At 36.8% G+C, this 23,359-nt stretch overlaps 1 protein-coding gene across 1 annotated transcript in view; it reads left to right on the top strand.

Annotated features, from left to right (window-relative positions):
• The window catches only part of LOC117326580, a 71,286-nt gene extending 48,154 nt beyond the window's left edge, over positions 1–23,132 (top strand). Inside the window, exons 4-6 of the mRNA XM_033883338.1 lie at positions 19,358–19,469; positions 22,566–22,630; positions 23,071–23,132. Of these exons, the coding sequence (XP_033739229.1) occupies positions 19,358–19,469; positions 22,566–22,630; positions 23,071–23,132 (239 nt within the window). The remainder of the gene's footprint in view (positions 1–19,357; positions 19,470–22,565; positions 22,631–23,070) is intronic.
• Positions 23,133–23,359: the final 227 nt, after the last annotated feature.

Here is a 23,359-nt window from a genome sequence, read left to right as displayed (position 1 = left end):
ATGTAGTCTGTCCATGTGTCTAGATGTAGTCTATCCATGTGTCTAGATGTAGTCTGTCAATGTGTCTAGATGAAGTCTGTCAATGTGTCTAGATGTAGCCTTAGTCTATCCATGTGTCTAGATGTAGTCTGTCCATGTGTCTAGATGAAGTCTGTCAATGTGTCTAGATGTAGCCTTAGTCTGTCCATGTGTCTAGATGTAGTCTGTCCATGTGTCTAGATGTAGTCTGTCCATGTATCTAGATGAAGTCTGTCAATGTGTCTAGATGTAGTCTGTCCATGTGTCTAGATTTAGTATGTCAATGTGTCTAGATGAAGTCTGTCAATGTGCCTAGATGTAGTCTATCCATGTGTCTAGATGAAGTTTGTCAATGTGTCTAGATGTAGTCTGTCCATGTGTCTAAATGAAGTCTGTCAATGTGTCTAGATGTAGCCTTAGTCTGTCCATGTGTCTAGATGTAGTCTGTCCATGTGTCTAGTTGTAGTTTATCCATGTGTCTAGATGTAGTCTGTCCATGTGTCTAGATGTAGTCTGTCCATGTGTCTAGATGTAGTCTGTCCATGTGTCTAGATGAAGTCTGTCAATGTGTCTAGTTGTAGTCTGTCCATGTGTCTAGATGAAGTCTGTTAATGTGTTTAGATGTAGTCTGTCTATGTGTCTAAATGTAGCCTGCCCATGTGTCTAGATGTAGAATATCTATGGCTCAAGTTGCAGTCTGTCCAGGTGTCTAGATGTAGTCTGTCCATGTGTCTTGATGTAATCTTATTCTGACGATGTGTCTAGTTGTAGTCTGACCATGTGTCTAGCTGTAGTCTGTCCATGTGTCTAGATTAAGTCTGCCCTTGCATCTAGATTTGTTACAGATTGTCCCTCACCACATATTGGTGAATTCTTCCGTGCATCTTAAAGCTTTATCACATTCTTTCTCTTAGAAACCTGTGACCAGTCATTTAATCATAGCATTTATATATTTCTGTCAGCTTTACACAAGCTTCTTCCCAGAACCTGACTTTTAATGACAGTTATGACATGTAATAAATTCTAGCATAATTCAATGTTATCTAAAATCAACTATCATTAATTAGGTATGTAAGCTCTGTCAGAAAAAAGTTGTTTGACAGCTGAAGTCTATTCATTAGCATGACTGACTTTTAATGTAATTTGAAATGACTTGTACTCTTGTATTTTTGTTCCCTTTTTGTTTGTAACATTGCGTTCCTTTAAGATGTCTTCTAGTAACATTATGTTCCATTCAAGTGTGTTTTGGTATCATTTTATTCCATTTAGGTATCTTAGTGACATTGTCTACCCTTGTGTTTGGGTAACATTGAATACCCTTTGTGTTTTAGTAACATTGTGTTCCCTTTAGTTGTCATAGTAACATTGTGTTCCCTTTAGGTGTTATGGTAGCATTGTGTTCCATTCAAGTGTTTGATTAACATTGTGTTCCCTTTAGTTGTCATAGTAACATTGTGTTCCCTTTAGTTGTCATAGTAACATTGTGTTCCCTTTAGTTGTCACAGTAACATTGTGTTCCCTTTAGTGGTCATAGTAACATTGTGTTCCCTTTAGTTGTCATAGTAACATTGTGTTCCCTTTAGTTGTCATAGTAACATTGTGTTCCCTGTGAGCTTATGCCATACTGTGGCGTCCAGCATCTGGCATCTGTCCGTCAACAATTGACTTCTTCTTAACCACTGATCAGAATTTAACCAAATTTGGTTTGAAGCATCCCTAGATGACTGGGATTCAAATAATGGGGCTGACCCCCAAGGGACCAGAGGGATGAGGCCAAAAGGGGCCATTTGGCAATATCTCTGGATTATATGTATTTAGGTAATATTGTGTTCCCTTTTAGTTTCTGGTGAAAAAAGACCATGCTTGATTCGTCTTCAAAGCTTGTTGCTGTTGAATTATGATCTTGTCTGTAATACTAAAGCAAAACCTACCTAAAATGACCATACCGAATGTATTTTGGGTTAAAATGTATTATTCCAGAAGACTTCATCCCTAAGTGCCTACATATATTAGACAGTCTGTGAGCTATTGGTATCCTTGTTTAACACATACCTCTATTATGGCTATTGTTAAAACACTACAATGTAAGATGCCATCAGAAACGCCGCTATTAAAATTAGGTTTATCTTCAAATGCAAATTCATTTTATCATCTAGAAGATGATATCCATCAAGAATCTAAACTGGAATCCGTAGGAAAAAAAATCCATTAACATTAATTAATTAAAAGCCACAAATGTCACCTCTCCATTTGGCACACCTGATCTGGACTGTATGCCAGAGTGTTTCTCGGCTACACATTGTGTGTTGTATGGTTACAATAGTATTTTCGGTCGTTACAACAGGTGACGGGGATATGTGTAGCATTGTACAATTGGCAGACCATATAAAACGACTTCTGCATGTTACGTTTTAGACAGTTTGATGGCCAACAAAAAATCGTGGAAGGAACCAAATATTATATGAAAGTACTGAACTCATTTATGTTAATTACAATGTAAAGAAATGGAATCATTTTGAATTGGTAACTTGTTAGCTCTAACCGAAAAGCTCTAACTGAATTGGTTAAGTTGTAACTCTTAGATACTCTTCAATTATTAAAAGTCCTTTTCTATAAAATCATTCTCTATAATTCAATTTGTATTAAAAGAGTTATAATTTGTATCCCCCTGCAATGAGTCTGCAATTGATAAAGGCATTATGTAGCAGATATAACCAAGCAAGGATATTGCTCTACCTGTTTCATTAATTAGATTGCATTTTAACCGTCCAAGTTCAAAATTAAAGTCAATGTCACTTATATATATATATCAATAGTTTTTGATATCTTTGCTCAACCGACTTCATTAATGATCCAATTGTCCAAAAACTTTATGCACTTAATCCCAATGGTCATCACTGAAATGTGCAAGTTTGTATTTCAAACAACACAGGGATCAAAATTGAGGTCATTGTTACTATAAATAGATTTACATTAGTGATTAGTGTATGGTGTCCCAGGGTTCCAGTTTACCTGCATGAATGACATTATTGTCACCAATGAGACTTTATGACATTGTTTGTGACAAGAATAGGGATGTACCTGTGTAAATTGATAATTTTCCTAGACTCCTAAAAATCACATACATGCATACTGGTGTTAAAATCATTCGTTTCTCTAAGTGAAATACATTTCAGACTTTCAAAGTTCCATTAGCTGAATTTATATGAAACTTGCCAGGATTGGTCCTGAGATATATGAATGTGAGTTTGTTATTATCTATAAGGACAATCCAAAATGGCCACCATGCCTACAATCTTGAAAATTCTATTTGAACTTTTAGCTGTGGGATATGTAGCCAATAGTGGCAAAGTTCAGGTACTTTACCCAACATGATGCTGTTAATTTTTGACGTGACCAGACGTTGGCATGGCAACAGTCGCCAGAGAGTTATTCTGGGACATGATGGAACAAGTTACTAGCAGTGAGATGTTGGTTAATGTGTGTGTTAGGAATAATCCCGAGTTGATGATGACAATGTTCAGCCATTTTTCAGGTTGGCTGGAAATCAAAGGTGATCGACTTGAGATTAGCTGAGAAATTTCAGGAAAGATCTCAAAATAATCCCTTGTAATTTTTATAGGTCCTTAATTGAAAATGGTCACCAATATATTGATTAATTGCTTTCTTGAAAAGCACATTTTTCAGCAATGATCTTGACAGATTATCTCAAAAAAAACTATTTTGATAATTTGGAAATACAACAGAATTTTCTGCTATTAGACATCTGTAGAAGTTGTAAGTACAGAACGTATGCTGTTCTTCCTTGTACTGTCTGTATAGTTTACAGTACTGATCTGTCTATAGTTTACAGTACTGATCTGTCTGTATAGTTTACAGTACTGATCTGTCTGTATAGTTTACAGTACTGATCTGTCTGTATAGTTTACAGTACTGATCTGTCTGTATAGTTTACAGTACTGATCTGTCTATAGTTTACAGTACTGATCTGTCTGTATAGTTTACAGTACTGATCTGTCTGTATAGTTTACAGTACTGATCTGTCTATAGTTTACAGTACTGATCTGTCTATAGTTTACAGTACTGATCTGTCTGTATAGTTTACAGTACTGATCTGTCTATAGTTTACAGTACTGATCTGTCTATAGTTTACAGTACTGATCTGTCTGTATAGTTTACAGTACTGATCTGTCTATAGTTTACAGTACTGATCTGTCTGTATAGTTTACAGTACTGATCTGTCTATAGTTTACAGTACTGATCTGTCTGTATAGTTTACAGTACTGATCTGTCTGTATAGTTTACAGTACTGATCTGTCTATAGTTTACAGTACTGATCTGTCTGTATAGTTTACAGTACTGATCTGTCTATAGTTTACAGTACTGATCTGTCTGTATAGTTTACAGTACTGATCTGTCTGTATAGTTTACAGTACTGATCTGTCTGTATAGTTTACAGTACTGATCTGTCTGTATAGTTTACAGTACTGATCTGTCTGTATAGTTTACAGTACTGATCTGTCTGTATAGTTTACAGTACTGATCTGTCTATAGTTTACAGTACTGATCTGTCTGTATAGTTTACAGTACTGATCTGTCTATAGTTTACAGTACTGATCTGTCTGTATAGTTTACAGTACTGATCTGTCTATAGTTTACAGTACTGATCTGTCTGTATAGTTTACAGTACTGATCTGTCTATAGTTTACAGTACTGATCTGTCTGTATAGTTTACAGTACTGATCTGTCTGTATAGTTTACAGTACTGATCTGTCTGTATAGTTTACAGTACTGATCTGTCTGTATAGTTACAGTACTGATCTGTCTATAGTTTACAGTACTGATCTGTCTGTATAGTTTACAGTACTGATCTGTCTATAGTTTACAGTACTGATCTGTCTATAGTTTACAGTACTGATCTGTCTATAGTTTACAGTACTGATCTGTCTGTATAGTTTACAGTACTGATCTGTCTGTATAGTTTACAGTACTGATCTGTCTGTATAGTTTACAGTACTGATCTGTCTATAGTTTACAGTACTGATCTGTCTGTATAGTTTACAGTACTGATCTGTCTGTATAGTTTACAGTACTGATCTGTCTGTATAGTTTACAGTACTGATCTGTCTGTATAGTTTACAGTACTGATCTGTCTGTATAGTTTACAGTACTGATCTGTCTGTATAGTTTACAGTACTGATCTGTCTGTATAGTTTACAGTACTGATCTGTCTGTATAGTTTACAGTACTGATCTGTCTATAGTTTACAGTACTGATCTGTCTGTATAGTTTACAGTACTGATCTGTCTGTATAGTTTACAGTACTGATCTGTCTATAGTTTACAGTACTGATCTGTCTATAGTTTACAGTACTGATCTGTCTATAGTTTACAGTACTGATCTGTCTATAGTTTACAGTACTGATCTGTCTGTATAGTTTACAGTACTGATCTGTCTATAGTTTACAGTACTGATCTGTCTGTATAGTTTACAGTACTGATCTGTCTGTATAGTTTACAGTACTGATCTGTCTGTATAGTTTACAGTACTGATCTGTCTGTATAGTTACAGTACTGATCTGTCTGTATAGTTTACAGTACTGATCTGTCTGTATAGTTTACAGTACTGATCTGTCTATAGTTTACAGTACTGATCTGTCTGTATAGTTTACAGTACTGATCTGTCTATAGTTTACAGTACTGATCTGTCTGTATAGTTTACAGTACTGATCTGTCTGTATAGTTTACAGTACTGATCTGTCTGTATAGTTTACAGTACTGATCTGTCTGTATAGTTTACAGTACTGATCTGTCTGTATAGTTTACAGTACTGATCTGTCTGTATAGTTTACAGTACTGATCTGTCTATAGTTTACAGTACTGATCTGTCTGTATAGTTTACAGTACTGATCTGTCTGTATAGTTTACAGTACTGATCTGTCTGTATAGTTTACAGTACTGATCTGTCTGTATAGTTTACAGTACTGATCTGTCTGTATAGTTTACAGTACTGATCTGTCTGTATAGTTTACAGTACTGATCTGTCTGTATAGTTTACAGTACTGATCTGTCTATAGTTTACAGTACTGATCTGTCTGTATAGTTTACAGTACTGATCTGTCTATAGTTTACAGTACTGATCTGTCTGTATAGTTTACAGTACTGATCTGTCTGTATAGTTTACAGTACTGATCTGTCTGTATAGTTTACAGTACTGATCTGTCTATAGTTTACAGTACTGATCTGTCTGTATAGTTTACAGTACTGATCTGTCTGTATAGTTTACAGTACTGATCTGTCTGTATAGTTTACAGTACTGATCTGTCTATAGTTTACAGTACTGATCTGTCTGTATAGTTTACAGTACTGATCTGTCTATAGTTTACAGTACTGATCTGTCTGTATAGTTTACAGTACTGATCTGTCTGTATAGTTTACAGTACTGATCTGTCTATAGTTTACAGTACTGATCTGTCTGTATAGTTTACAGTACTGATCTGTCTGTATAGTTTACAGTAAACTAGTACAGTACTGATCTGTCTGTATAGTTTACAGTACTGATCTGTCTGTATAGTTTACAGTACTGATCTGTCTGTATAGTTTACAGTACTGATCTGTCTTATAGTTTACAGTACTGATCTGTCTATAGTTTACAGTACTGATCTGTCTGTATAGTTTACAGTACTGATCTGTCTATAGTTTACAGTACTGATCTGTCTGTATAGTTTACAGTACTGATCTGTCTGTATAGTTTACAGTACTGATCTGTCTGTATAGTTTACAGTACTGATCTGTCTGTATAGGTTACAGTACTGATCTGTGTATAGTTTACAGTACTGATCTGTCTATAGTTTACAGTACTGATCTGTCTATATAGTTTACAGTACTGATCTGTCTGTATAGTTTACAGTACTGATCTGTCTATAGTTTACAGTACTGATCTGTCTGTATAGTCTACAGTACTGATCTGTCTGTATAGTTTACAGTACTGATCTGTCTGTATAGTCTACAGTACTGATCTGTCTGTATAGTTTACAGTACTGATCTGTCTGTATAGTTTACAGTACTGATCTGTCTATAGTTTACAGTACTGATCTGTCTGTATAGTTTACAGTACTGATCTGTCTATAGTTTACAGTACTGATCTGTCTGTATAGTTTACAGTACTGATCTGTCTGTATAGTTTACAGTACTGATCTGTCTGTATAGTTTACAGTACTGATCTGTCTGTATAGTTTACAGTACTGATCTGTCTGTATAGTTTACAGTACTGATCTGTCTATAGTTTACAGTACTGATCTGTCTGTATAGTTTACAGTACTGATCTGTCTATAGTTTACAGTACTGATCTGTCTGTATAGTTTACAGTACTGATCTGTCTATAGTTTACAGTACTGATCTGTCTGTATAGTTTACAGTACTGATCTGTCTGTATAGTTTACAGTACTGATCTGTCTGTATAGTTTACAGTACTGATCTGTCTGTATAGTTTACAGTACTGATCTGTCTGTATAGTTTACAGTACTGATCTGTCTATAGTTTACAGTACTGATCTGTCTATAGTTTACAGTACTGATCTGTCTGTATAGTTTACAGTACTGATCTGTCTATAGTTTACAGTACTGATCTGTCTGTATAGTTTACAGTACTGATCTGTCTGTATAGTTTACAGTACTGATCTGTCTGTATAGTTTACAGTACTGATCTGTGTATAGTTTACAGTACTGATCTGTCTGTATAGTTTACAGTACTGATCTGTCTATAGTTTACAGTACTGATCTGTCTATAGTTTACAGTACTGATCTGTCTGTATAGTTTACAGTACTGATCTGTCTATAGTTTACAGTACTGATCTGTCTGTATAGTTTACAGTACTGATCTGTCTATAGTTTACAGTACTGATCTGTCTATAGTTTACAGTACTGATCTGTCTGTATAGTTTACAGTACTGATCTGTCTATAGTTTACAGTACTGATCTGTCTATAGTTACAGTACTGATCTGTCTGTATAGTTTACAGTACTGATCTGTCTATAGTTTACAGTACTGATCTGTCGTATAGTTTACAGTACTGATCTGTCTGTATAGTTTACAGTACTGATCTGTCTGTATAGTTTACAGTACTGATCTGTCTGTATAGTTTACAGTACTGATCTGTCTGTATAGTTTACAGTACTGATCTGTCTATAGTTTACAGTACTGATCTGTCTGTATAGTTTACAGTACTGATCTGTCTGTATAGTTTACAGTACTGATCTGTCTATAGTTTACAGTACTGATCTGTCTGTATAGTTTACAGTACTGATCTGTCTATAGTTTACAGTACTGATCTGTCTGTATAGTTTACAGTACTGATCTGTGTGTATAGTTTACAGTACTGATCTGTCTATAGTTTACAGTACTGATCTGTCTATAGTTTACAGTACTGATCTGTGTGTATAGTTTACAGTACTGATCTGTCTATAGTTTACAGTACTGATCTGTCTGTATAGTTTACAGTACTGATCTGTCTGTATAGTTTACAGTACTGATCTGTCTGTATAGTTTACAGTACTGATCTGTCTATAGTTTACAGTACTGATCTGTCTGTATAGTTTACAGTACTGATCTGTCTATATAGTTTACAGTACTGATCTGTCTGTATAGTCTACAGTACTGATCTGTCTGTATAGTTTACAGTACTGATCTGTCTGTATAGTTTACAGTACTGATCTGCCTGTATAGTTTACAGTACTGATCTGTCTGTATAGTTTACAGTACTGATCTGCCTGTATAGTTTACAGTACTGATCTGTCTGTATAGTTTACAGTACTGATCTGTCTATAGTTTACAGTACTGATCTGTCTATAGTTTACAGTACTGATCTGTCTGTATAGTTTACAGTACTGATCTGTCTGTATAGTTTACAGTACTGATCTGTCTATAGTTTACAGTACTGATCTGTCTGTATAGTTTACAGTACTGATCTGTCTATAGTTTACAGTACTGATCTGTCTATAGTTTACAGTACTGATCTGTCTATAGTTTACAGTACTGATCTGTCTATAGTTTACAGTACTGATCTGTCTGTATAGTTTACAGTACTGATCTGTCTGTATAGTTTACAGTACTGATCTGTCTATAGTTTACAGTACTGATCTGTCTGTATAGTTTACAGTACTGATCTGTCTGTATAGTTTACAGTACTGATCTGTCTATAGTTTACAGTACTGATCTGTCTATAGTTTACAGTACTGATCTGTCTGTAGTTTACAGTACTGATCTGTCTATAGTTTACAGTACTGATCTGTCTGTAGTTTACAGTACTGATCTGCCTGTAGAGGTTACAGTACTGATCTGTCTGTATAGTTTACAGTACTGATCTGTCTATAGTTTACAGTACTGATCTGTCTATAGTTTACAGTACTGATCTGTCTGTAGTTTACAGTACTGATCTGTCTATAGTTTACAGTACTGATCTGTCTATAGTTTACAGTACTGATCTGTCTATAGTTTACAGTACTGATCTGTCTGTAGTTTACAGTACTGATCTGTCTATATAGTTTACAGTACTGATCTGTCTGTAGTTTACAGTACTGATCTGCCTGTAGAGGTTAAAGTACTGATCTGTCTGTATAGTTTACAGTACTGATCTGTCTATAGTTTACAGTACTGATCTGTCTGTATAGTTTACAGTACTGATCTGTCTATAGTTTACAGTACTGATCTGTATAGTTTACAGTACTGATCTGTCTGTATAGTTTACAATACTGATCTGTCTGTATAGTTTACAATACTGATCTGTCTGTATAGTTTACGGTACTGATCTGTCTGTATAGTCTACAGTACTGATCTGTCTGTATAGTTTACAGTACTGATCTGTCTGTATAGTTTACAGTACTGATCTGTCTGTATAGTTTACAGTACTGATCTGTCTATAGTTTACAGTACTGATCTGTCTGTATAGTTTACAGTACTGATCTGTCTATATAGTTTACAGTACTGATCTGTCTGTATAGTCTACAGTACTGATCTGTCTGTATAGTTTACAGTACTGATCTGTCTGTATAGTTTACAGTACTGATCTGCCTGTATAGTTTACAGTACTGATCTGTCTGTATAGTTTACAGTACTGATCTGCCTGTATAGTTTACAGTACTGATCTGTCTGTATAGTTTACAGTACTGATCTGTCTATAGTTTACAGTACTGATCTGTCTATAGTTTACAGTACTGATCTGTCTGTATAGTTTACAGTACTGATCTGTCTGTATAGTTTACAGTACTGATCTGTCTATAGTTTACAGTACTGATCTGTCTGTATAGTTTACAGTACTGATCTGTCTATAGTTTACAGTACTGATCTGTCTATAGTTTACAGTACTGATCTGTCTATAGTTTACAGTACTGATCTGTCTATAGTTTACAGTACTGATCTGTCTGTATAGTTTACAGTACTGATCTGTCTGTATAGTTTACAGTACTGATCTGTCTATAGTTTACAGTACTGATCTGTCTGTATAGTTTACAGTACTGATCTGTCTATAGTTTACAGTACTGATCTGTCTATAGTTTACAGTACTGATCTGTCTGTATAGTTTACAGTACTGATCTGTCTGTATAGTTTACAGTACTGATCTGTCTATAGTTTACAGTACTGATCTGTCTATAGTTTACAGTACTGATCTGTCTGTAGTTTACAGTACTGATCTGTCTATATAGTTTACAGTACTGATCTGTCTGTAGTTTACAGTACTGATCTGCCTGTAGAGGTTACAGTACTGATCTGTCTGTATAGTTTACAGTACTGATCTGTCTATAGTTTACAGTACTGATCTGTCTATAGTTTACAGTACTGATCTGTCTGTAGTTTACAGTACTGATCTGTCTATATAGTTTACAGTACTGATCTGTCTATAGTTTACAGTACTGATCTGTCTGTAGTTTACAGTACTGATCTGTCTATATAGTTTACAGTACTGATCTGTCTGTAGTTTACAGTACTGATCTGCCTGTATAGGTTACAGTACTGATCTGTCTGTATAGTTTACAGTACTGATCTGTCTATAGTTTACAGTACTGATCTGTCTGTATAGTTTACAGTACTGATCTGTCTATAGTTTACAGTACTGATCTGTATAGTTTACAGTACTGATCTGTCTGTATAGTTTACAATACTGATCTGTCTGTATAGTTTACAGTACTGATCTGTCTGTATAGTTTACGGTACTGATCTGTCTGTATAGTCTACAGTACTGATCTGTCTATATAGTTTACAGTACTGATCTGTCTATAGTTTACAGTACTGATCTGTCTGTATAGTTTACAGTACTGATCTGTCTGTAGTTTACAGTACTGATCTGTCTGTATAGTTTACAGGACTGATCTGCCCGTATAGTTTACAGTACTGATCTGTCTGTATAGTTTACAGTACTGATCTGCCTGTAGAGGTTACAGTACTGATCTGCCTGTAGAGGTTACAGTACTCAGGTTTGCCTGTAGAGGTTACAGTACTCGGGTCTGCCTGTAGAGGTTACAGTACTCAGGTCTGCCAGTAGAGGTTACAGTACTGGTCTGCCTGTAGAGGTTACAGCACTCAGGTCTGCCAGTAGAGGTTACAGTACTGGTCTGCCAGTAGAGGTTACAGTACTGGTCTGCCAGTAGAGGTTACAGTACTCAGGTCTGCCTGTAGAGGTTACAGTACTCAGGTTTGCCTGTAGAGGTTACTGTACTCAGGTCTGCCCGTAGAGTTTAATAGAAACTGCCTATTCACCGATTAAACCAATGCCCTTACTTAAAAAAAGAACTACAGTCAAACCTGCTCTAACAGCCACCTTGAATAAGCGGCCTCCTCCGTTAAGCGGCCAGTCTGTGGTCCGCCCGATGGAAAACACTATATAATGAACTTTAAATAAGCGGTCACCTGTCTTATGCGGCAAACGACCTCAAAAATCTGCCCCAAGTCGTTGTATCGTCCTGTATTAAGCGGCCATTTTGTTCGGAAGTAGGCATCCGTGATGATCACATTACCAGGTATTTTTATCAAATTTATCAAAACTTTGATCTTTGTTGGTTTTCATTTCAAAATACACTGTACATGGTACATTGTTATCAATATCAATAAGTGCATTATAATATGATTAATTCAATAAACTGTTGAAAAAAGAATTGGGCAACAGGCCGTTTCTGGCCAACCTGGTTTAGGCAGCCACCTCTCTTAAGCAGCCAATATCTGTCGGTCCCTTGGGTGGCCACTTAATACAGGTTTGACTGTAATTGGTAATTAATTGGTAATTGTTTGTTCTCCCAGGTATTCTATACTTGCTACTGAGTTCATGACCACGGTCCAGACTTCTTCTTGATGATAATGAGAGTGTACATGTTTATATGTAACATACAATATTTATTCATTTTATAAAGACAACAATAAAATCACTACAGGTCTGAAGACTCGGATCAGAACATCCATGATTACAGAGATAGAAATGAAACAATTTCAAAGACCTGATTACAACATGCTTTTAAATGTTGTAATTAAGACGGGAAGACTTTAAGGAAGACATTCCCGTGTCACTCATTTTCCCAGGAATCCTTTTAAGTTGGCACCTCTTCTCTGGAATAACTTTCCTCTTTTAAGTATTTTTCTGGGGTATTTTTTGACAGTTTAGCCTTAATGATTATCTGACATTATCTAAGTGAAGAAAATCTTCAGGAAGAATGCATAATTTTTAAATTTTGTCAAAAGAATTGACAAGTTCATGATCTCTTGTCTGAATTGGTTATAATCAGGGGAGGTAATTGTAAGGTTTTATTGTGTGATTTGATTGGTTAATAGTCAGGGGAAGGTTTATAGTTAGGGAAGGGTTAAAGGTCAGGGGAGGTAATCATTAGGGTTTTTTAGGTCATCTGACCCAAAGGGTCAGGATGACCTATAGCCATCGTGCTTCGTCCGTCGTCGTCCGCCGTGCGTAAACTTTTTCATTCAAAACGCTACTCCTCCTTAACCCTTGGGTGGATTACTTCCAAATTTGGTTTGAAGCATTATCGGGAGAGGGCAATCATATTTTGTATAAATGAGGCTGGTCTGACCCCTGGGGCCCAAGGGGCGGGACCCCAAAAAGGGAACTTTTGTGAATGTTTGCTATAAAATCCTACTCCTCCTTAACCCTTTGGTGGATTTCAACCAGATATGGTGTGAAACATCATTGGATGGTGTGTAACATCATTGGGGGAGGGCGATCATATTTTATATAAATGAGGCTGGTGTGACCCCTGGGGCCTGAGGGGAGGGGCCTGAGGGGAGGGGCCCCAAAAGGGGAACTTTGATGAAATTTTGCTATAAAATCCTACTTCTCTCTAACCCTTTGGTGGATTAATACCAAATATGGTGTGAAACATCCTGTGGGAAGGGTGGTCATATTTTATATAAACGAGGCTAGTGTGACCCCTGGGGCCTGAGGGGCGGGGCCCCAAAAGGAGAACGTTGGTGAATTTTTTCTATTAAATCCTAATCCTCCTTAACCTTTTGGTGGATTACAACCAAATTTGATGTGAAACATAAGGTGACGGTAATCATATTTTATAATGAGACAGGTCTGACCCCTGGGGAAAGAAAGATGGGGCAAAAGGAGCGCTTAGGTTAAACATTTCTTTAAAATGCTATTCCTCCTTAATGCCTTAATTGACTACAACCATATTTAGTATGAAACATCATTGGGGAAGGGCAATCCTAATTAATATAAATGAGTCTTGTTTGACCCATTGGGACAGAGGGGCATGCCCCAAAAATGGGAACTTGGCTAAAATTTTGCTTTAAGATGCTGCTCTTCCTGGATAAGCTAAATGGATAAAAACCAAATTTGATCTGAAACATAACTGGCTGCGTATAGATAATTTATGGTAATAATGCTGGATTGAGGGTCGTGTCCCTGCTGTAAGTGTTTGTCAGATGACCGTTAAGGCCCATGGGCCTCTTGTTGTGTGATTTGATGGTTTATAGTCAGGGGAGGTAATCATTAGGGTTTTATTGTGTGATTTGATGGTTTATAGTCAGGGGAGGTAATTGTAAGGTTTTATTGTGTGATTTGATTGGTTATTAGTCAGGGGGAGGTTTATAGTTAGGGAAGGGTTAATGGTCAGGGGAGGTAATTGTAAGGTTTTATTGTGTGATTTGATTGGTTTATAGTCAGGGGAGGTAATTGTAAGGTTTTATTGTGTGATTTGATTGGTTAATGGTCAGGGGAAGGTTTATAGTTAGGGAAGGGTAAATGGTCAGGGGAGGTACTTGTAAGGTTTTATTGTGTGATTTGATTGGTTTATAGTCAGGGGAGGTAATTGTAAGGTTTTATTGTGTGATTTGATTGGTTAATAGTCAGGGGAAGGTTTATAGTTAGGGAAGGGTTAATGGTCAGGGGAGGTAATTGTAAGGTTTTATTGTGTGATTTGATTGGTTTATAGTCAGGGGAGGTAATTGTAAGGTTTTATTGTGTGATTTGATTGGTTTATATTCAGGGGAGGGTTAATGGTCAGGGGAGGTAATCATTAGGATTTAATTGTGTGATTTGATTGGTTTATACTCAGGGGAGGTAGTTATAAGGTTTTAATTGTGTGATTTGATTGGTTTATACTCAGGGGATGGTTTATACTCAGGGAAGGGTTTATACTCAGGGGAGGGTTTGTACTCAGGGGAGGATTTATACTCAGGGGAGGGTTTGTACTCAGGGGAGGGATTGTACTCAGGGGAGGTAATCATTAGGGTTTAATTGTGTGATTTGATAGGTTTATATTCAGGGGGAGTTTCATATAGTCAGGGGAGGTAATCATAAGGTTTTAGTTGTTTGATTTAAGCGGGTACTACTAAAAAACATGTATATATTTGGAAATATTTGCAAGGGATTTAATTTGGCAAAATTTATGGTCCTTGAATACAGCTCGAATGTGAATACCCAGCAAATAAAATTATATTCAAAAACAAATATATACAAGTTTTCCCTACAGAATATTTAGGCATGGCTGTGCAAAATTCTATACGCCCACGAAGTAGTTCTGAATAGGACAAGCATGAAATATTTAACAGCTATGCAGTAAGTTGGAATGAACACCTCAGTGATTTAAATGATCATTACTAGTGTTTATTTTAGTAAATGATACCAATTTTATATTATTGATACTTCATTGCTGAATGCTATTTTTTGTTGTCTAGATATTTTTACTCCGATTTCATTTGACCAGGATGCACTTTGCTGAAGTGAAGTGAAGAACAGATTTTATAACTGATTAAGTGTGATTCGTTCACAGAGAATTGATAATTTCCTAAGGGGGTGATAAAAGGGCATTTCTCAACAAGTGCTTTTGGAAGAAGGCTATAATTGCCAACAGGACCAACGTGCCAAGCCTCTGGAGAATTTTATTGTGAGATGGATGGTGAAAGAACACTAAAACATGGCAGTCTGATGAGGGATAACTGTGTGAATCTCATTACCCAGATTTACGATTAAACGGTCCTCTTTTTAGTTCTTCTCCTCTCAAAGGGTTAATTTCATTACTAACACTTGACCTCTGTAGATCATAAGAGCGCGACATTTTATACCAATCAATGTCCATGTATTGTCCAGTTTGACAGTCCCTGCATGTCGAAAGCTGATTCTGAGAGTAACGATGGCCAGACTCGCTCTCCCAATGTTGTCCAGTTTGACAGTCCCAGTGTCCGACTGATTTTGAAAGTAATGATGGTCAAACTCACTTTACCTGTGTTGTCCAGTTTGACCGCCCCTGCATGTAGAAAGCTGTTTCTGAGAGGAATGGTGGTCAGACTCCCTATCCCTGTGTTGTCCAGTTTGACCGCCCCTGCATGTCCACAGCTGATTCTTAGAGTAATGGTGGTCAGACTCCCTATCCCTGTGTTGTCCAGTTTGACCGCCCCTGTCTTGCATATATTCTGGTTGTAATGATGGTCAGACTCCCTGTCCATGTGTTGTCCAGTTTGACCGCCCCTGTCTGGCATATATTCTGGTTATAATGATGGTCAGACATCCTATCCCTGTGTTGTCCAGTTTGACCGCCCCTGTCTGGCATATATTCTGGTTGTAATGATGGTCAGACTCCCTATCCCTGTGTTGTCCAGTTTGACCGCCCCTGTCTGGCATATATTCTGGTTGTAATGATGGTCAGACACTGGTGTTGACTCATATATTTCTTAATTTGTAAGTTCTACAATATTCACATAAATAATATTTGTCCAGTAAATTGCAGGTAAATGACTCTTATGTTGACTAAATTGATTAAAAGATATCTGTTACATATTTTATTTTCACTCTCAATAAAAGACACATTTAGGTCCCATTTGACACTAATTGTATGTAGCCACACAGATGAAAGCAAGTGACTGTGTGTAAGCTTGTAGTTTTAAGACATTAGAAGCTTAAGTGTTCATGCTGCAGTAAGTATACTGTACAACAATGGCTGACCAGCTAATTGGTAGTCTAGTGATCTTAACTACCTGGCTGGTTTATTGATTTTACCTATGTAAAGTTTGACCTTATTTATAACACATAAAATATGATATTTTTCTACGATCTAGTACCCTTAGGTAGCCATGATGAGAATTGTTCCTGGAAACCATTTTCTGGCTTAGTCTCCATTTAAATGGAATCCTCATATAAAAGATCGGCTAATTAATTCAGGTCAAAATATAAACATACTAGATAAGAAAATTATGCAGTTACATTATTATTATAATTCTGTAAACACAAATATATTTGTGTAATTTTAAGCTCACCTGGACCGAAGGTCCGGTGAGCTTATGTCATGGCGCAGAGTCCGTCTTCCGTCCGTCGTACGTCAACATTTGCTTCAAATCGCTACTAGTCAAAAAGTTCTTATTGGATTTTGAGCAAATTTGGTCAGAAACATCCTTGGCAGAAGGGGAACAGATTTTGCATAAATGGTGACTCTGACCCCCGAGGGGTTAAAGGGGCGGGGCACAATAGCGGAAATAGAGGTTATTCCTTTAAATCGCTACTTGTCATAAAGTTATGAATGGATTTAAACCCAATTTGGTCAGAAACATCCTTGGAGGAAGCGGAACAGATTTTGCATAAATGGTGACTCTGACCCCCGAGGGGCCAAAGGGGCGGGGCCCAATAGCGGAAATAGAGGTAATTCCTTTAAATCGCTACTAGTCATAAAGTTATGAATGGATTTGAACCCAATTTAGTCAGAAACATCCTTGGGGGAAGGGGAACAGATTTTGCATAAATGGTGACTCTGACCCCAAAGGGGTGGGGCCCAATAGGGGAAATAGAGGTAATGTCTTTAAATCACTACTACTCATAAAGTTATGAATGGATTTGAACCCAATTTGGTCAGAAACATCCTGAAAGGAAGGGGAACAGATTTGCATAAATGGTGACTCTGACCCCCGAGGGGCCAAAGGGGCGGGGCCCAATAGAGGAAATAGAGGTAATTCCTTTAAATCGCTACTTGTCATAAAGTTATCAATGGATTTAAACCCAATTTGGTCAGAAACATCCTTGGGGGAAGGGGAACAGATTTTGCTTAAATGGTGCCTCTGACCCCTGAGGGGCCAAAGGGGCGTGGCACAATAGCGGAAATAGAGGTAATTCCTTTAAATCGCTACTAGTCATAAAGTTATGAATGGATTTGAACCCAATTTGGTCAGAAACATCCTTAAAGGAAGGGAAACAGATTTTGCATAAATGGTGACTCTGACCCTCGAGGGGGAGACCCAATTTTTATAACACAATGGCATCTGGATCTGACCTCAGGTCCAATCAATGATGTGTACATTATCATGTTGAATCAATTGAAAAATTAAGTCAACTTTAATCCTTTTCTGGAATTTAACAAAATGGCCGAAACATGGCCATCTTGGATTTTAAGAATTGAAGTTTGTTATCACTATTTCTTTAACTGTACTGGAGGGATATTCCTCAAACTTCATGTGTAGGTTCCGCTTGTTAATGTTATCAGATTAAGAGGAAAATGACAGACAATCAGTCAGACATAGAACCAATAATGACTATTCAGGTGTGGGCACCAAGATCCCTCTGGGATATCTTGGTCTATGGTGCTATATGTGTTTGTTATTCAATCTGTCCATCCATCTGTCGGCTTTCTGCTCTGCAGATCTGTCTAATGGCTACCTTGTTTTACCTACTTGTAAGGTCACAATATCAAATGTGTGATCTTTATCCAAAAGTGTTCTGATGTTAAATTTTGCTGTGGCCCCCACCCTAACTTTAAGTTTTTTTTAGTATTTTATATTTTACAGTGTTTGGTACCCTGACTTGTTGTTTGATAGCTTTTATATTTTACAGCGGTTGTCCCCCTAGCTTTGAGAGCATTTCATATTTCACAGAGGTTGCCCCCTGTGACATGGATAATAAATTATATCTTACAGTGTGAGGCACCCTAGCTTTTTATTTGATAGTATTTTATATTTTACAACGGTTGACCTCCATGACATTGAGAATGTTTTATATTTTACAGTGATTGACACCATAACTTATTGTTTGACAGTATTTTATATTTTACAGTGGTTGGTCCCCACCCTAACTTGATGTTTCATAGTATTTTATATTTTACAGTGGTTGACACCCTAACTTGTTGTTTGACAGTATTTTATATATTACAGTGTTTGGTCCCCCCCCCCCTAACTTGTTGTTTGACAGTATTTTATATTTTACAGTGGTTGGTCCCCACCCTAACTTGTTGTTTGACAGTATTTTATATTTTACATTGGTTGGTCCCCACCCTAACTTATTGTTTCATAGTATTTTATATTTTACAGTGATTGGTCCCCACCCTAACTTGTTGTTTCATAGTATTTTATATTTTACAGTGGTTGGTCCCCACCCTAACTTATTGTTTCATAGTATTTTATATTTTACAGTGGTCCCCACCCTAACTTGTTGTTTGACAGTATTTTATATTTTACAGTGGTTGGTCCCCACCCTAACTTGTTGTTTGACAGTATTTTATATTTTACAGTGGTTGGTCCCCACCCTAACTTGTTGTTTCATAGTATTTTATATTTTACAGTGGTTGGTCCCCGCCCTAACTTGTTGTTTGACAGTATTTTATATTTTACAGTGGTTGGTCCCCACCCTAACTTGTTGTTTGACAGTATTTATATTTTACAGTGGTTGGTCCCCACCCTAACTTATTGTTTGACAGTATTTTATATTTTACAGTGGTTGGTCCCCACCCTAACTTGTTGTTTGACAGTATTTTATATTTTACAGTGGTTGGTCCCCACCCTAACTTATTGTTTCATAGTATTTTATATTTTACAGTGGTCCCCACCCTAACTTGTTGTTTGACAGTATTTTATATTTTACAGTGGTTGGTCCCCACCCTAACTCTGGTAATTCTGCCAACATTGTGGTGTGGAGTCTGGTCTGTGTCTGTATCACCATATTTGGTCTGGGTCTTGCCACGTGCAAGTTTTTCAGGTAAGTCAACATATCCACAGGTATGTAAAACATATAGGCTAGGTACACATTGGCTAGGAACACATATGCTAGGAACACATAGCCTAGGTACACATTGGCTAGCAACTCATTTGCTAGGAACACATAGGCTAGGAACACATTGGCTAGGAACACATATTCTAGGAACACATATCCTAGGTACACATTGGCTAGGAACACAGGTTTGGTACACATAGGTTAGGAACACGTAGGTTAGTAACACCTAGGTAAGGAACACATGGGTTAAGGACACATATTAGAGAAACACATAGGCTTGTAACACATAGGTTAGGAGCACATAGGCTAGGAACACATATACATAATAAGGTACACATAGGCTGGGAACATATAGGTAAGGAACACATAGCCGAGGAACACATAGGCTTGTAACACATAGGTTAGGAGCACATAAGCTAGGTACACAAAGGCTAGTAACACATGGGCTAAGTACACATAGGTTAGAACACATAGGCTAGGAACACATATACATAATAAGGTACACTTAGGCTGGGAACATATAGGTAAGGAACACAGGATAGGAACACATAGGTTAGGAACACAGGATAGGAACACATAGGTTAGGAACACATAGGTTAGGAACACATAGGTTAGGAACACAGGATAGGAACACATAGGTTAGGAACACATAGGTTAGGAACACATAGGTTTGGAACAAATAGGCTTTAGGTACTGTACACATCTAAGCCTCGGCACACGAAGGCTTGGAAAACATTGGCTTTGTCAAGAACACATAAGCTAGGTACACAAAGGCTAGTAACACATGGGTTAGGAACACATAAGCTAGGTACACAAAGGCTAGTTACACATGGGCTAAGTACACATAGGTTAGGTACACATAGGTTAGGAACACATAGGCTAGGAACACATAAGCTAGGTACACAAAGGCTAGTAACACATATGCTAGGTACACAAAGGCTAGTAACACATAAGTTAGGAACACATACACTTGGAAAGCGGACAGGTATGAACAGGTAAGGTTATATATATATTTCCTGAATTTGATTATGCATCACTTCCCATGATTGTAATTTATATTTCTCTGTTTTATTATCAGTGATATACAATAATGTTATATGTGTAACGTTAGGTATAATTAACTACCAAGGTTTATGATGATTATGCATAGGAAATCTCTGGCAATGTCTAGTCTTTCATGACCGCATACTTTGAACAGCTTGTTTGATCCTTAGATGACTTCCTGTTTTGATGCGGTGCTTTTAGTCGTAAAGTCGAGTATTTGTGGAAGAGGAGGTCATTTTTGTTCCAAGTTAGGTCACTGCTACAGAGGTTCATTGGTGGCTTTTAAAATTAGATCATATCTCAGATACAAACTTCAAAAGGTCATGAGGCAAATATGCTTTATAGATAAATATTTATTAAATCTTATTTTGATGTGATATAAAAAAGACAATTTTGATACATCTCAGGATCTACTGAAGGTGTACAACTACAGTTATTTAAAAGTTCCCCCTACCAGTGAAACCGGGCTTTTATAGGTTTCTTATAGGTCCATCCATCTTGTACGTATGTACATATTGCCGAAGTTCGTCAGCACTCTAGCTGCTACAAATATCCTTGAGGGATTCGATCAAATCTCACACAATGACAAAGGGTGATAATATCTTGGAGAAGTGTTAGTTTCAGGGGTTTTGGGTTAAGTCAATGTCACTGTTTCTATTTTTAGCCGGGGTCAGAAAGGGGCATGTTATGCTTTAGCAATACCTGGCAGTAAGTTAATAATTGGTGAAAGGCTGCTGCAAAAGTACTGCAAAATAGTTAACAAATATTGCATGGCACTGAGGGCAATATGGGAGTTTATGGACTGGTCAGTCACCCAAATATATGTATATGGACCGAAGCTTCGCTTCGGTCCATATACATATATTTGGGTGACTGACCAGTCCATAAACTCCCATATTGCCCGAAGTGACATGCAATATTTGTTATATTATACCGAATATGACCAACAAATCTATCACTGCCAGACGCCATTTCGCTCAGTGTCTGAAATGATGACGTCATAATATAACGACGTCAACTTGGTATTATGACGTCATTTTCATATAGCGTCGGCCCGGAGTCAAGGACTTCGGCCCTTGACTCCGGGCCATATACTATATATGGACCGGAGCAACTACTAGACTCAAATAGGCACTTAAATGAATGAGGTATAATATTAATAATTATTATGATTTTAAAATTACTGAAAATGTGTGTATATGTTAATTTTCACAAAAAATGCTGTAAAACCATCCAAAGTGTTCAATGGTCTCTGTTGTTAAATTTGTCACTTCAACAGTGGAAATCAAAGTTGTTCGAGTGTTTGAAGAATCAATAAAATTTAATTATGTTTTCAAGAGCCTGACAGATTAATCAGGAGAGGTTAAAGTGGTGTTAGGCCACTGGAGGCAGGAGAGGTTAAACTGGTGTCCAGGGTTACTGGAGGACGGAAATATCAGATTATAAGATGTTTCAAGATCAACTTGTTCGTCCTCTACTGGTGAAACGCGGATACTATAGGTTTTCTCCCGCCTGTCCTTCTACTCATTTTTCTCAGCCATGGATTAAGATATTTTGGTTAAAGTTGGTATGTACATGTAACTTTAGTATGAATAGCTACAGATGAAGTTTGAGTTTTAGGGTTTTTGAGTCAAGGTCAAGGTCACTAATACTATGTTTGTTGGGGGACGGTAGTGGGCATTTATTGCTTTAGCAATACCAAGCATGCTTGTTGTAGTAACTTTTGTCATTTTTGATTAAGAATATGGTTTTATACAATATATTAGTTTTCTCTTATTTGGCAGCTGGCAATATTTGAAAAAAATACTAAAAAAGTTTCTTTTCTTATCATTTATTATTCAAAATAATTTTATTAATGACTTTCAGTAATCTGAGCTGCACAAGAACTAATTTAGCTGGAAACTAAAAATGAATCAAACTTCGGTGACTATAAAGGCCCAATAGGTCTCTTGTTTTGTGATTCATTTGTAAACATGAAGATTATCGATAGATAGATGCAGATTTAAAAAGTATTTAATGATGACTAATTAATTACAGAGACCAATATGAGAAGCCAGAAAATAAACTGAAAAGAAAAAAGCGATCAGAAGTGGAGAAAAAAGGTAAGAAAATATTAAAATCAAACGATATTATACAAAAATGATGATAATGCAAAGGCGAGGTCAAAGTTCAAAATGAAATTTTCTTTGATTTTCTCAACATAAAGATTCTGTAATTTTTTTGCTAATTAATGCTTGCTACTTTAAAATTTCTAAAGGAAATTTTGAATGTGGGGGACAAGTTTGATAGGTCTGTTTGCATCCTGTTTTTGAGGGTGTCTATATATAAAACCATGAGCCTCTGCTGAGTTCTGGTAATTTCTGGGTTTACCCAAAATGCTGTTTGAGTTTTAGTTAAAAAAGTCCCCAGTACAATTCATGAATGTCTTCATATGAAATAGAACCTTGGTCTGTAAATTGTGAGCAAATACACTAAAGATGGTTAATTTTCAGTATAAAGATATTTAATTTGTGATCATTAATGATTTTAATTGTCAATGAAGACATGCAAGGAGGCATCAAAGGGATCCTGAGACACTTGAATCCAACAACACTAATTGACTGATTGAGGCATTAGACCTGTGTCAGCGAAACTGAATAAAGGTGACTAGATTGTCTGTGATAGCTAGTGGTGGCTCGATAAAAGTGGGACATCTAGATAAGTGGTGGCTGGATGAAAGTGGGACAGTTAGATTAGTGGACATTGGATGAAAGTGGGACATCTAGATTAATGGAGGCAGGATGATGTGGGACAACCAGATTAATTGGTGACTTGATCGTTGGCCAACCAGA

Source organism: Pecten maximus, chromosome 4 (assembly GCF_902652985.1).
Source record: "Pecten maximus chromosome 4, xPecMax1.1, whole genome shotgun sequence".
Classification (NCBI taxonomy): domain Eukaryota; kingdom Metazoa; phylum Mollusca; class Bivalvia; order Pectinida; family Pectinidae; genus Pecten; species Pecten maximus.
The sequence above is the reverse complement of the archived record's forward strand: the minus strand, read 5'-3'. Positions and strand labels throughout refer to the sequence as shown.